Genomic DNA, 15,382 nt, shown 5'->3' with positions numbered 1-15,382 from the left:
CTGCAGCAGCTGTCTCTTTTGACAAGTCATGCGAGAGAAGAAGGATGAAAACAAACAAACTAACAAACAAACCACAGCTCTCAACTTTTCCATAAATGTGACCTCACGTTAAGAAGAAACACATTTTGGATGCCCCACTGCTATCTCATTTTAGAGGAACTATGTTTACGATCATCTGAATTTTTCCTGGCTCCCTCCTTTCATCCTCAGATGACATCGAACAATTCCCACCCTAAGCTAAGTGCTTTTGGTCAGCAGTGCAAAGATACCTCTCAAAAAATAAGAAGACTGTAATTAAACTATTAAAAAGCCCATGAGTGTTTTCCATCAATGCTAACTCTTAGAAGATGAAAGATATTGCAAAATAACCAAAGTCATAGAAAACATCCACAGCATGTGCAGAAACCTTATATTTGTCTGATCTGCATACCCTTAGATATGCAGCAAAGAGAGGTCCACACTGGTGTCAAGAAAATAAGAGGGGAAAAAAGAACTTCAGTTGTTCTGACTGAAGGATTATGTTAAAGCCACTCTTCTGCCTCATCCTGCTACAATTGCATGAAGGCAGCTGAGTTCAGTAAACACTTCCAGGTCTCGCTGTGTTTGAAAGTGTCCTGTTTTAAACAGGGGCAACCTCTGTTTGGCTTTAAGAAATTCTCAGCACACATTGGCCAAAGACCAAACACAGCAAGTTTAGAAATTTTATGGCTTAATGTCTGTGACTACCATTACTGGCACATCATTCAATCCCGTGACACCAGTACATTTACCTCATTTAACTGTAAAGCACCAGAGGAGCAAACAAACATACAATACAATAGGTTTCCAGCTGCAAGTATCTCAGGTCACGGCTAAGATCAAAGAAGTAATTTCTGCAGAAGCTGGAGAAAGGAAGTCAACAATGTATAGCAAAAGCCTTTCCCAAACTCCAGGGGTCTTCCAGAGTCCACTGGAAGCTCAGAGCTACCAGCACCCTCACTGAAGGTGGGCATGCAGATAGCCTCCTTTACTGGTCTGATGATACCCTCTCTATAAAGCTTTTGCTTGAAGCAAGCAAGTCTTAGCTATGCTAGAAACCACAATCATCTCTCCCAAGGGAACATCATCACTGTTGCTCCAGAACAAAACCCCAGGACTGAGAGCAAAGTTTAAGCTACCATCACAGCATGAAGTCTGTAGCTCTACGTGTGCAGAAGAACCAAATGATTTCACCCCACAACTGACAAAGGATTGTCACTGAGCTGTGAGAGGACATCTCGGCATTAGGATCCTTGGACCTGTATCTAATCAATTCCTCATCCTTGCCACTCCAAGAAAAAAAGACGTCTGAAGAAAAAGACTAAAGAGCTACACACACATTTGTACTTCAACATACACTTTGCAGTTGCAGCGAGCCGCAAATGAGGCAGATTGGTTTTAAAATAGGCATTTCCTGAGTTACACACTCCACCTGCCCTGGTTTGATACTATATCATAACACCTGCATCCAGTGAGACAAATAATCCTATTGTTTAAAGCAGCCTAAAATTAAAGCTTATTCCTAGCTGGCCCATGGGCACCACTGCGGTAACCCTGATTAACAAAAGCAATATCTAACTGCCCTTCTGTGCCAGGACTGGCCTGCATGCTGCAAGGTATTTGTAGTCAAAAGGAGGCAAATACAGGATTTCATTTAATACAGCATTTCCTTCAGGGTCTTATTTTTATCCTGTTACTTGAGAATGGATTTATGAATCTTTACAGTTCACTGAAGTATCTGGGAAGACACCTTGTGATGGCTGAGAACGTGCTATGCACAGCAATCTTCAGAAATCAGTGTCCATTAATTCTCCAGTTCTCCTTTACACACCCACCTTATTCTATGTCTTTCCCTCTAAGATATCTGAAAGCAACTTAAATGGCATCCCAGTACATGGCATTCCATCTTCATTAGAAAAGGGAGGCAGAGTTTCTAAGGGAGTTGCCCAAAGTGCCTGCAGTAAGTGACAACACGAGGCACCTCCCCACTGCAATCTTAGCCCCTTTATACTCAGCAAAACCTTTGGCAGAGCTCCCAAAGTGACTGGATTTCCACCCAAGACATCCCAACCCCCAGCCTTTAGCTTTGTTAGGCATCACTACCTCATCATGACATACTGAGGAGACAGGAGAAGACAAAAGGGCTGGGCAGAGCTGGCTCCATGGGCCAAAGCAGTACAAGCTCAAACCTGAAAGGCATTCATTGCAGATTTCTAAATCTTAGTAATGTTTTCACTCACCAAGAAATTGCTGCAAGTGACTTCAGAGCCCACACCTCGCTCAGAGCCAGTGGGATGCAAAGTCAAAAGCAAGCAATCAAACCAGTCAGTAAGAGGCTGCACACCTCTGAGCCACAAAAATTTCCTCACAGATCTGTCATTCACTCCCCGGGAATAAAATCAAGCTCTAACTGCATTTTGATGGATTGGCTTACTTGGTCTAATTTTTAAGAATAAGCGCTCATTTATTTAATCTGCTTAATCCGCATGCTGGAAGCATTCTGCTGTTTTCTCTTCCATCCCTGCCCCAGCAGATGTGTATTTATTCTTCCCCACTGGACCAGAAAGGAGCATGCTGTACCTCACTGACCAGCCTGCTGATGCAATGCGGAGCGGCGTGCCAAAAACATCCCTCCCTGCACTGGAACCCGCGTTTTGCTCCTGCTGGGCAGGGCTGCTCCTTCAGTGCCAGGAGGGTCTCCTGTAGAAGACCCTACTGCAGAAGATCCCTACTGGGAAGGATCAGAGACGGGATTCAGCTGGAGATGTGGCTTTCCACGGTCCTGCTGTTTCCAAGGGATGAAGCTGAAATTTTTGTTCATCACTACATTTTTGGAAGACCCTATTCTGAGACATCCAAATGCACGCCGTAGCACAGAAGCTAAGCAGCATCACTCTCTTCTCAAGACCTTGACCAGCAGCCCCCTGCCTACAAGCCAAAGTGCCTACACTATCTAGATTGGGGAGGGCTGGAGGGCTCTTGTAGCATCACTTCCAAAACTGCATTTAAGGCAAAGCTGACTGCCATATTGAGAACAAGCACTGGAGTAATGGCCTGGCATGCATGTAAAAACAAACTTTCTTCTGCCTGTACCAACTCTCCAACATCAAGAAACATGCTTGCTTTGGAAGCTCTCCAGTCACATCTTTCTGTCCGTGCTGTTGGATATATGTTTTATAAGCTCCCTTCTCCCAGCTAGAACGCCGCTGTTCCAGGCTTATTCCATTAATACTGCGTATGAAAATAAACCTCCCGCATTTCTAGAAAACAACCGTTCCCTGGCAACAATTAGTGGAAACTGTTGTCTTTGGTATTCCACTTTGACTGAAGATTTAAGAAAGGGGGAAAGGACCCTTAATTCTCCTTCGCTGTCTTCAGTAAAACCCAGAGCTCAAGGGACAGTTTTCTTCTTAGAAGTAAAAGGTTTCAAATATCTCAATTCCCAGAGACCTGAGGGGAAAAAAAAAAGGAAACCAAAAAAGCAGCCTAGACCATTGTAACTACTACAATCAGCTGTTCCACACTGAAAAACATGTTGTCCTCCATATCCCATTGCTATTAAAAAATGTGCAGCTTGAAATACAATGACTAATCCCACTTTTATAGCCAACTGACTAGAAAGAACATCTCTCTAAGATAAAAGAGAGCATTAGTGCTCGTTAGAACCAAAAATATCCATGGAAAATAGGAAATCTTAACTATTTTAATATTAAAAAAAGAAGTGTGCTAGAGCTCTAGGAAAATTTGGGTGTGGAAATGCCTGAAAGGCCTTTGAAGTCGCGAGAAGTACGAAGGCTCCAAACTTTGTCACACAAAGACTGAACTGGCAATTTGTCAGAAGCCAAAGGGCTGCAGCTAATTATCCTGGATTTGCATAGCTTGTGAAACAAAAATAAATGCATGTCCCCATCAGAGGTACTTGTGATGATTTCCACTTCACTGCACATGTTTTCAATCTTAACCTCTCTAGACTAAGCCAAACAGATTTTTTTTTTTCCTGAAAAACAAGGTATATGGAGATGTTCTTTCTTTTCCTCACCAGTGGACAAAGTCATAAGAAACAGGACGCTTTACTGGCTGAAGAAGAACTGACAATTTGCAATTCTGAATTTGCCCCCACGTTAATTTGGAGGGCTGAAACTGAACAAAACCAAGCTTTTTTAACAAGAGTTCAAAACCAGCTTTATGGTTTAGAAATGATGCAAATCCTATCTTTGCTAAATTCTGTCAATAGAAAATAGAATTTATTTATTTCTCTTAATGCCTCATTAGGCAATCACTGCATAACTTTAGAAGTAGCCTCTCCCTTGAAATGGTGAGGGTAGAAACTATGAAGAAATGTTTCTGTTGAAGCACTTACTGACCCACTGCCTGTGCGGTGGCCACAGCAGATGTGCTTGGGGCACAAGTCACTGTGCAGCACATCCCCACCCTGGGCCACCAGCTCAAGTCACTCCAGCTGAGCAGGCGGCTGCAAGGGGCTGGAGGAGTCAGCAAGAAAACCGAGGGGATGACAGGGAACATCTGAGGTTCTGAGAGCCCCCACACCTCCCCAGGGAGCTGTGGCTGTTCCCTGTGCTGTGCAGCTGTGCCAGCACGGTGCCCAGAACACCACTGGGGCTGGTACGGCAACAGCTCTGCTGCAGAGCCTGGACGCATCCCAGTACATCGTGCTACCTGGAAGCCAGTAACTTAACCTTAGTTCTCAACTCACTACTTCTAACTGGAAAGCATGCCTGCAGCCAGAAAAAAAAAAAAAAAAAAAAAAAAGTTGAATTTATGTTAAGAGGAAAACAGAAAAACAGTCTGTGTACTTCTGTTTTGAGTTGCTTGTCTTTTGCTGGGCATAAGAGCTGGCTTCCCTCAAGACAGCTCACAACAGAGTAAGTTCCTTAAAGGAGAAGGGGAAACAAATGAAAAACTCTACTGCTCAACACAGGTAAACAACTTTCCCTCTATTAAGTAAACTTTGTCCAGCAGATTGACACCAAGACATCCCCAATCAGAAGCAGGGCTAGCGGAACAGATGCACGAGGTGACACAAGCAAAGCTTTCTAGTAACGCTGGATGGGAAAAGAGCACACTTCTGAGACATCCCTCGCTCACTACAAGTACGCGCATCAGGACATATTAAGCAACGCATGTGCTGGGCAAGTCATGATTGCACGTGGCCATTCACCCTGTTCCAGCAGAGCAGCAGGCATCAGTGTTCCAGGTGTGCCTCTGGGGCACAAACTCCCAGTACAGGTTAGTCTGGCATCTCAGCTATGCTGGGAAATTTGAAACCATGAAGCATTTCTACACAAGTCCTGTCTAGTTCTGTCCACGTGTTTTGCAAAACGCTCTTCCAATAAAGAAATGACTAGCCACTAAGCTACACAAACATCAGCAAAAAAAAGCATTCGTGCATCCTACATACATTGATATAGCGAAGACTAACTGAAGCAACATGTTGAAGGACTGCAACTTCAGCCCAATAGATAAAATGGAATTTGTTCTCTGCTCAGCTAATCAGAGTATCATTGAATTCATCTCATACAGCCACCTTGCTGCTTATGTGTATGCAGCAGGCACTAGGCACGTAAAACAAATGCAGATAGTGGATTGGAAAGCACTGGACTACTATCAAAGTAATAGTGTGTCACAGAATGACAGAAATACAGGCTACCTTCCTCCCCATGCTGCTTGTGAAGCTGTGCTTTACACATGCTGGTTGTATTTATCAGCCTGGGGAGGCTGTATCAGAACTGATAAAAGAAGCTGCTCCTTAGCTATGAGCAATAGGAGGTAAAAGTAAGGAAGATGATGCTGTAGCAGCAAAAGGCTGCTGGAAATATGGTTAAATCCAGCCAGTAAAGTATGTGCCTTCCTTCCTTGTAATACCACGCAGCTCTCAAATAACCACACGCCGAGTAAGCACCAGGAAGAGTGAAATCTATGATATGCTGCTCTTCTAAAGCAGACAAAATAGGCCAGAAGGAAAGAGCATTTCTCCCCCTTTGATCTTCCAGGGCTACAGTTCTCTGAGGTATTATTCACAGCAACACAGCTGTCAAGGTAACATAACTCCTTTTACAAGTTGGCATCATCACTTAAGTGCCATCTCATGTGAATACAGCCATTCAGAACTGGGAAACACAAAACAGCCAACACCTGAACTTCACAGTAGATGGGCTAAAGCCCCACAGCAGTCCAGCGCCACTTCTCTGTGCCCTGGGTTGCAAGAACTTGCCGTCTGCCACTGTTTTTTTTCAAAGAACAGCTCCTACTCCTGACAGGCCTGACCATCCTCAAGAGCAGTAAGCACAGACTAACATCACCTCATCAACCACCACATCTTACTCATGAACAAACGTGGGAAAAAACAACTTCATCTCCACTTTGGATACCTGTTTGCTTACGACTAGCTAAGATCAACATATGCCACAAAAGAGGATCCACTGTTTCCAAAAACAGTATTCATAGCAGAGAAGTGAATGGAAAAAAAATAACCGAATATAGTTTTTACTCACCTGTACTACTTCTACTCCTCTTTTCCTGAAAAAGAAAAGAAAAAAAGGAATGGTTATTATTGGAAACATGAGAAATATGTAAAACAAACACTAATGGAAAAGCATTACTTCACACTAGAAAACAAACAATAAAAATCTGCACGTTGGTACCCAATTCAGATTCAGGCAAGCACTTCCCTGGTTCCGTTCCCTGCCTAGGAAGCACCTGGGCAGCTTCTGAGCCGTGGCCTTGGAGAGATGCAGGAGACATGCTGAGCTGCTGCCCTGCTGGGAACGCTGCAGCTGTCCCGAGAGCAGAGGTGGGCACACCTCGATTTTGGTCATACATCGAAACGCTGAGGGCTGCAACTGGTAGAGCCAGCCCAGGCAGATCTGTAGATGTGGCTCATCTCTCTGCCAGCATAAGAATTGAGATTCAGGTGCATGCAACACAACAGTGCTCAGTCACTGCATTTGACACGTTATCAAGGAAAACAACCCACTTCTGCTTCAGTCTGAAGAGTAGAACTGAATCCCTGGCACAGAGCCTAGCCGTTCCTACACCAGACCACTTTCCCACTATATGCAGGCTATTTAAATATATTATAACCTTCTTCTCACTTCGAAGATGTAGGGAATTTAATTTAAGAATGAAAAGCCTCAGCGAGGACATGACTGGAATCTCTTCCTCGTTCCCACTAATCCCATATGTGAAAGTCAAAGACCCTTTTGGGGCAGGCCACAGAGCAGTGGTGCCCGCCTCTGTCTGCAGCACCCGTCTATCTAAGGGCGCCTGTGTTGTCGTCCCCAGTCACAAGTGCTGCACACTGCTGAATACACAATGGTTCCTCCAGTTTTCTGTCCAATACAGTAAGTCTTTCTTTTGGAAAGCCATTACAAAGCTGCCCAAAGGGACAGGCAATCCATCAGCATCCACGACACAAATTGCTCCCTTCTTACACTTCACAAGCCTGGAGTTTCTCTGGCCGAGATGCAGCATGCGTGCACTGCACAACCACAACAGAGCTCATCCTTCCTCAGCAAGGAAATTAAAAAGAAAATGAAACCAAGCACCTCTTACAGAGTATTTCAAAGCCCTCTTACAGATAACGGCAGCCCACAAACGGTGGCCGATTGATACGTTGCCATTACAGCGTGGGAAGCGCTGCTGCAGAACGTCACCTGAGGCTAGCCAGATGCATTCCAACTGTGCTTTGGGAAGAAAAAAAGACGACTCTTGCAGAGAAAGAGTTAATAGCCAAATTGTTGAAACAATGACTTTCACACAGCTAAGCAAGATAAACAAGAAATATGAGGTAGGAAGTGCTTTTTTGTAGATCAGTGCAACAGCCCACTCAGAAGCATTCCAAGTAGTAGAAGCTAAGACTTAAAATAACAAAACGAGCTACATTTTTGCTGTGTCTGCCCGGGAGTAAACAGAATAACTCCAAACTCCCATTAAAATACAGAAGACTTCAGAAAGGGCTGCTCCAGAGCTCCTTGAAGGATAGAGGTTGATGGGAAAGGCTGCATTTTTTGCCATGCATGCATACACACTGAGTAAGCTTTATCCTACTTTGAAGAAAAATACTTGCAAGCTGGCTGCCAGAGCCACTTCAGAAAGAATTGGTCTAAAGGTTTTCAACAATGCCCTCAAAGTGGACTTCAAAAATTTACTGGGATTTAATGGAGAGGCACTGGGTGCTGGGTATGCCAACACACACACTTAAACAGGTACGGGAAGGAGACGGCGATTAGCGAGGTTGGCTCACAGCGCTGGGTCTTCCTTTTTCTCACGAGTGGGATTTCTCCTTTGATTATCTGAAACATTAGAACTTTTAATACTTAAACCCAGGAGACAAGAAACCATAGAAGCATACATATTTTGAGGATTAGTTAATTTGGGAAAAGTCCTCTACCAAAATAGCATTTTTTTTTTTTTTTTTTTTTTTGTATTACACAACACGTGCTGAGCACGCAGCACCACATAACTGCACCAACTGCCCCACATCCCAGGCGAAAAGGATTGGGGCCTGGCACGGAAAGCAAGCTGGTCCAGCACACACACTCCAGGACCCCCTAAAATTAACAGGCAGAAGGAAGCTGGCTGCAGGCCACAGGTGACAGACAGGCCTATGAGGGGCCATCCATGAGGGACATGCGGTGGTGGTGCTGAGGAGACTGCCGAGCTAACTGCTGGGGGAGGCTGCAGCGAGGGGCGCAGGAATGTGCCCAAGGCAGGAACAAGGCCTGACCCAAAGGTGCTGTCCCCTGGCACCATGACCACTGCTAGTCCCTGCTCTGTCCATGAGCCTTCCTTCCCTCCCTCCACGTAGCCTGACACCCAGGTGGTGGCAACCCACAGCAGGCCCGTTTTTCTGAGGGGCTTCAGAAAGACAGATCCTTGCTTGCCATATTTCCCTCCTCCCTCCAAAGAGGCAGCAAAACTGTGTCAAAGTGAGACTGTCTGCCTGCGTTCCTTGAGCAGATGTTTGAAAACTGGTCAGTTCTCCACAAGGCTCCCAGAGGTCACTGTTTTGAAGAGGCACTGCATTGCAAAGAACATCTAGACAGGAATCCTACACTGCAGTCATCAGCCCAAGGAGAAGAAAAATATTTAAGCAAATGTCAGAGAACCTCTGGGGAAAAAGAGAAGGGAAAAAGTGGTTGAAAGTGGTAAAACCAAACACTTAATTTACAGCAAAACTTTGATGCCTTCAACTGGCACAGTAAGTACACCTAAGCCTATGGAGACCTACCCAGGGCAGCACAAATTTCTGACTAGTGCTTCCAGCATACACTTAACTTCAGGGCAAAGCTCTCATTTAATCATACACTACAGCATTTAAAGATAAAACAGACATATAAGTTGCCTACAACACTGAATAAAACCCAGAAGCTTGTTACGATTGATTAGTTGTATACCTGAAGCCAATGCACAGCTCTATGGGATAACGCGAGCCTCACCACATACAACAATGATTAAAATCAATACCACACCAGTTGAAATCACGTTTAAGCTCAGATGACCTATGGATTTAGGAAAGTGTTCGATATCAAGTTACTATGAGCCAATGAACTGTTTTTTATCACAGTCTCAAACTATGCAGAATAGCTTTGGATGTTAAAGCAAGCAAACAACCAAAGTAAACAGCTTGCACTAATTCCCCGTGGCATGCAGGACCTGAACGTTATAGAGAATGACAGTTACAAAGGGAAAACGATGCTCAGGTCATACATTACAGCCATGGTTCAATTAAGTAGCATATTTTTGCTGTCTGGTCTGAGTGATGGATTGAAAAATACCAAATAATTTACAATTCGAAAAGTAAAAAGCAATCATGATATCTGTTTTAATAGCCTAAGAAGTTATTAATGCATGCAGAGAAGTTCATTTTCTCATATGTGAGAATGTTTCACCTCCAGATGCACACATTTAAAAAAAATAGCAAATAATAATAATATATTACTCTGACATAAAACATAAAAAGCATTTTTCCAGAAAAGCCATATATTGGCTTCTAAGGGAGCTGCATAAATATTAATGAATCAGAGAAAAAACCTGCAGCCGCCACGGCTTTCCACCACACTGAAATTATCAGACACAGGAAGACACAATGCAAACAATACCAAAGTAAAGTGTGAAAACCAGCAAACGCCGACCATCCACAGCCTCACAGACATCCTGTTCCTCTTCCAGGCACAAAGGCGAGCTCAGATAATCTGCACCAGGTTCTCCACCAGCAGAGTACCCTGCACTTCCCTCAGGGGACATCTGCCAGGATCCTTGCTTTTATCATTTCTCAGAACTGCCCATGAGAGATGCAAGCAACCAGCAGCCCCAGCTCACACTGTTAACTGAAGTTAACTGAAGGCACCTGAAATACTAGTAGATACAGCTGTAACAGGGGCAATTTTTATTTATTTTTTGTTCTCAATCTATTAAGCAGGGAATTAATCAGAGGTAGTTTTGCCAACTTAAATCCAACTCTTTGTACCTTTCAGTAAGCATTTTCTCTTCTTTGGTCAGTATTTTTGAAAGATTTATGACTGAAATGGGTGAGAAGCTGGCATTTGGAGTGGGATGTGTGTGTGGGGGGGGAAATCCTCAGCTTTCTCCCTCTCTCTGTAAAGCATCACAGATCCAAAGGAGAAGGCAGTAAAGTACAGTCAGGTAGCAACAGACAATGCAGTACAGGAGAGAAGAGGTATCATTTAGAGCTTTAAGTGCTCTTTAAATGGGCTGAAGAAATTAGACTTCTGGCTGTCACAGAGGACCTTTTAAGCACAAAAATCACAGAGGGTAGCCACATTTGTGTATTTCATTTCATCCTTGTTTTTATAAATAGGGAACAGTTCTTGCAATAGAAGCCCCTGTAGATCAGAGACTACGGCACTGTAAGTGATTTTTACACTGCCATCCCCTTCACACATGACATTTGGTAGAACCATCTGATCTTCTCTACATCTTGAGAGCATTATATTATCCCATTTACAGCTACAAAAGTGCTCCTTTGAGAGCTGCAACAGAACACAGGGCCAGCAAATGGACCAGAAAATCAAAGAGCGTTTTGGTAGGGCAGGCAGCAGCATCACTCTCGTGTTTACCTGAGGCACCACAATGCTTCCACACACCTCAGCTTCCCACCACGACACAGGCAGACATTCAGCGGCACCTCAGAGCAAAAAGCCAGCTAGAAACCCACTAACCCGTTATGCTGCCAGACCAAAGACAAACTGAAGCATCCAACATCAAGACTTCAGAGGTTTAAGCTGCAGGGAGGAGGAAGCCACAAAAGAAACCAGACACTTCAAACGGTAAGCAGAGGAAATAGTATTCAGTGACTATGGGCAATTTAAGACTAAGCTTCAGTAACGGGTTAAGGAAACAGAACAGGGTTACTACTTTCAGCATTAAAGAACAGGCATTGCAGAAATAAAATCTCTAAGTACCAAAGTCATAAAAGCCATCAAGTCATTAACTACAAACTTGAAAGGTTCTGTTTTCTTCTGTTTAAACTGGACATTCGAGACACATCAGTGGTGCTGACCTCTGCAGGACATTCTTCCTGAAACTAGTGACCCCAAGGTCTGGGAGCCCATGCTCACTGTTTTCCCAGCAGGGACACAAAACCACTGTCTTTTAAGAAAAAAATTGAGGAGCCATCGTGGGAAGAAGGAATGATTAACAGCTGCACAGAAAATGATTAAAGACAACGAGCTATTCATCCTAGCAGACATTCAAAGACATATTTAGTACCTGATGGCAATTATGAGCAATTATGCAGGGGTTAGCCTTCAACCACAGGCACACAACACCAGGGGGACCTTCAGACGTTAGCAGATCCAGTTTCCAGCTATGGCAGCCAGCCACACCACGTGCTGTCTTTATAAACTTCTTAAAAATCATCTTCAAACCAAGCTGCCTTGGCACTGCATCTTCCATTACAGGACATAATTCCTAAGGGTCAGAGTCCTTCAGATTTGCATGCTAAATTGTTCCAGCCCCATCCTTTGGCTTCGATAAACCGCTTGCCTCTTTAGCCTCTTTAAGCACTGCAGAGAGCATACACGTCCTCCCTCTGCCAAGCTCCCTTTGTCTCCCCGTGACCCCAATCACCCTACTGTTAATATGACCCTGTGCAAAAAGCAAACACATGACCCATCCCTTTCAAAAGCCTTCCTAAGGTCACAAGGCACAGGTGATGGCTGAAAGACACCTGAGAAGGGGCAGCACACTCACAAGGCAGAAGAGTGTTGCTGCTGGGGACAGATACAGTTCATCTTTCACATATTTTTAACTTTTACTTTAGAAGCTATCACAGGCTTCTAGAAACATACAGACACATCGCACTTTTCATTTGTAAAATGTAAATAACCTCACACAAAAGGGTTTATAATATGAAAAACATTGCACAATTGAACATATTGTGGCACTGGAGAGCAAATAAATGTTACACTGAGGCAGAAGTTTTCTGCATGCGTTGATAAAACTTGGTACTATAACCATAAAAGTATTAAAGAGTAGATTTTATTCTCTGAATCCAAACTTCTAAAAATTTACATTCTGTATTGTTCTTAGCAAACCTCCTCTGAACTTAGTTTAAGCCAGCAGTCACAAATTACTAGGTTCTTGTTCTCTTGTATCACAGAGTAAGTCATTAGCTATCAAGAAGATCCTAAAAAGTTCATTCTCCATTGTCACTGGAGCCCTGCAAATCAAGTATGCAGGTGTTCTTCGTCAAGGGAATCGTCACACAATTTGGGAAAGAAGGGCAGTCCTCTCGTTGATGAGGTGCATTAGTTAGCCGATGGGTAATTTGTTTACCTCTGGATTTCCAGATGTTGCCAAAATACAGGAAAACCTATTTCCAATTTCTTAACAGCTATTATACTGAAATGGGAAGGCAAACATTACTGTCTCTTTGTTATGCTAGTACTGAGTTGGAATGCAAGGAAACTGAAGCCATACTGAAAGGTTTGCCACGAAAGGGCTCCCAGACTGAAGCTGAACAGAAAACTCACGTTGACTTGAAGTTTTCACCAGCATTGTGGCTGGTAATGGCAGAACTGCTCGAGGCTGAAAGCTAGCGGTAAGGGGTCCTGCCACTTCTTGCCTGTACCAGCTGAGTTTTAATAAGCAGATGAGTTTTCAGTTTTCCAGATGACAACTTAAGTGGAATCCTAAGAGGAAATCATCTTCAGCAGTTAATTTCACGAGCCCACACCAGCACTCAAAGCAATGGCCCTCCATCCCAAACAGCACAGAGCATTAAACTGCGCTCTCACTGGCTGCTCGGAGAAGCCCGTTTCATCACCTTGTTCATTGCAAGTAAAAGCGCACACGACGTGCTCAGAAAGCACAACGTAACGGGAAGCCGCTGTGCAAAGCGGGATTGAAAAGGATTGACAGAACAATGCTGTTCCAAAAAGTGAACAAGTTGGGATGGTCACACACTGTATGGACACGAACTGTAACATGGAACAAAGAGCAGTAAATTTAAAGAAATACTCAGCAACCCTGCTGGCAGCTAATTGGAGACGTTTGCTCTTAGGAAATATCCTGAAGCTCCTGTGCCTACAGCTAACATGTTTCTCATGCTGAAGCTCCCAAAAGCCAGTCATAACTTTATGCTCAGACATCTCTCAAGCAAAACTAGCAAAAAGCATTAGTGAAATGCCTGCTCTGTGGCTGAGATACCATCAAATCTGAAGTCAGCTGAAGCACAACTCCTCCAAACTCCACCATAATTATGTTGGCCCCGCATTGCTTCCAAGCAGTACCACTCTTGAGCAAAACAGCTTTACCAGTAAACCCTTGATCAGCATCAGAGGAGCTGATTGAGCCTTCTGCCTGCCTCCTTTCACAGGCCACATCTTTTGCAACAGGAACTAAGAATTGACAAGAGCTGGTGCAACGTGCAGGGAGTTGAACCAAGGCCCTCCAGCCTACCTAGCTATAAAACTGTCCAGAGACCAGAGCTTCGCCTGCCTTTAAACACCACAGCTGAGGTGCTAGGAGCCAGCTTTCTGCAGCAGCACGCAGCTCAGTGCGGACTGCAGCTCTTGCCTGAGGATGCGGCCAGCTTCTGCCTCCTGCAGCCCGCACTGCTGCTCACTGCCAAAGCCTCCCGAGCTGGCCAGTTAGAGGCTGCCTCAGGGGGATCTTGTACTAGAGAAAAAAACTAGACTGAGGTGTAGGTCCGTTCCGACTGGCAAAGAAAAACAGGATGAGAAGGGCAGAGAAGAACACGTTTTTATCCCAGCAGAGTAAGGCTGTCAAAGTGAGGGGGGATAAAGCCCCACCCCACCTTTGTGGAAGCCCTTTTTCTAGGCCACCAAAATCATGGTGCTCATACAGATTTCTATCTAGACAGAGCGCAGCTCTCAGAAATAAAACATGTAGGGCAGATGCAAGCAAGTCTTCATTTATTCTGGAGCTTCCTTTAGGCTCCTGCCTCTCCGTTCACTATGGCCCAACATAAAATTACTTACTTTTCAATATAGTTTTTAATTTTTAACTCGTGTACACCATGGCTTGTAAAACCTGCATGCATATTTCATAAGCAGCTTTCTCTCAGAACTGTAACAACTGCCAGCGTCTCCTTATTAAAGCAGCTGCCGCTCGTGTCTGGGCTAACAAATACACTCAGGGCCTCTGGGGCTCTTACAAGGTGAGAGGAGGTTTACAGAGACAGCACGCATTTCTCCTTTCATGGGGACAACACAGAATCATGACATGTATTAGGACAGCCAGAAAGTTGTTTCATTAGTGCTTTTAAACTTCAGAGCATGGATATCTGCATTTACCTGTAAACCTAACTGTCCGTATATCTCACCATTTTGAGAGAGAGAGCCTTTCAGATTAAATATTGACGTCATGCCCTACATATAAACCTTCCCAATGCCTCCCTGTTCTGTTTGAACAGGGAATTCACGCTGAAGAAATGCAACACATCTGGTAAGCTAACCTAAAATGGGCATAGCTCTGCGGACGGCAGCTGTCTTTTTTTGGAAGGGGAAAGAGAACAGAAGAGAAAGGCAGTCAAAAGGTGAGCTGGGCTGCTCTCTCAAGGTCACACAACAATTCTGATTGCCCCATCTGTCTTAGCCTACAGTAAGCAGACTTTCTGAAAGCATTTGGCAATTGCCCCCTAAGAACTTGTCCCTTTCAGGGCTTTTCTCAGCTTTAGGCACCTGTGGCGGTCATCTTTAACAATCTTCTTGCTGGAGCCTACACACAGCTACCCACAAAAGCACCCAGGAAAGCAAACTATTAGGAGCACTCATTTACGAGAGCTGTTATTCACATTTTGTCCTTCCTAGACCAGAATCCCTCTGAGCAGTGCATCTGTAAAGCACCCACCAAGCCT

General features: G+C 44.2%; 1 protein-coding gene across 2 annotated transcripts in view; it reads right to left on the bottom strand.

Moving 5' to 3' along the window:
• ITPK1 (inositol-tetrakisphosphate 1-kinase) overlaps window positions 1–15,382 on the bottom strand; it is a 140,643-nt gene that overhangs the window by 102,744 nt on the left and 22,517 nt on the right. For both annotated transcript variants that reach the window (XM_082762530.1, XM_082762531.1), the window contains exon 3: window positions 6,531–6,555. In XM_082762530.1, coding sequence (XP_082618656.1) covers window positions 6,531–6,555 — 25 coding nt within the window. The remainder of the gene's footprint in view (window positions 1–6,530; window positions 6,556–15,382) is intronic.

Source organism: Aythya marila (genome assembly GCF_965140915.1).
Source record: "Aythya marila genome assembly, chromosome: 5".
Taxonomy (NCBI): Eukaryota; Metazoa; Chordata; class Aves; order Anseriformes; family Anatidae; genus Aythya; species Aythya marila.
Note: the sequence above shows the minus strand (reverse complement) of the source record. Positions and strands in the feature narration are given on the sequence as shown.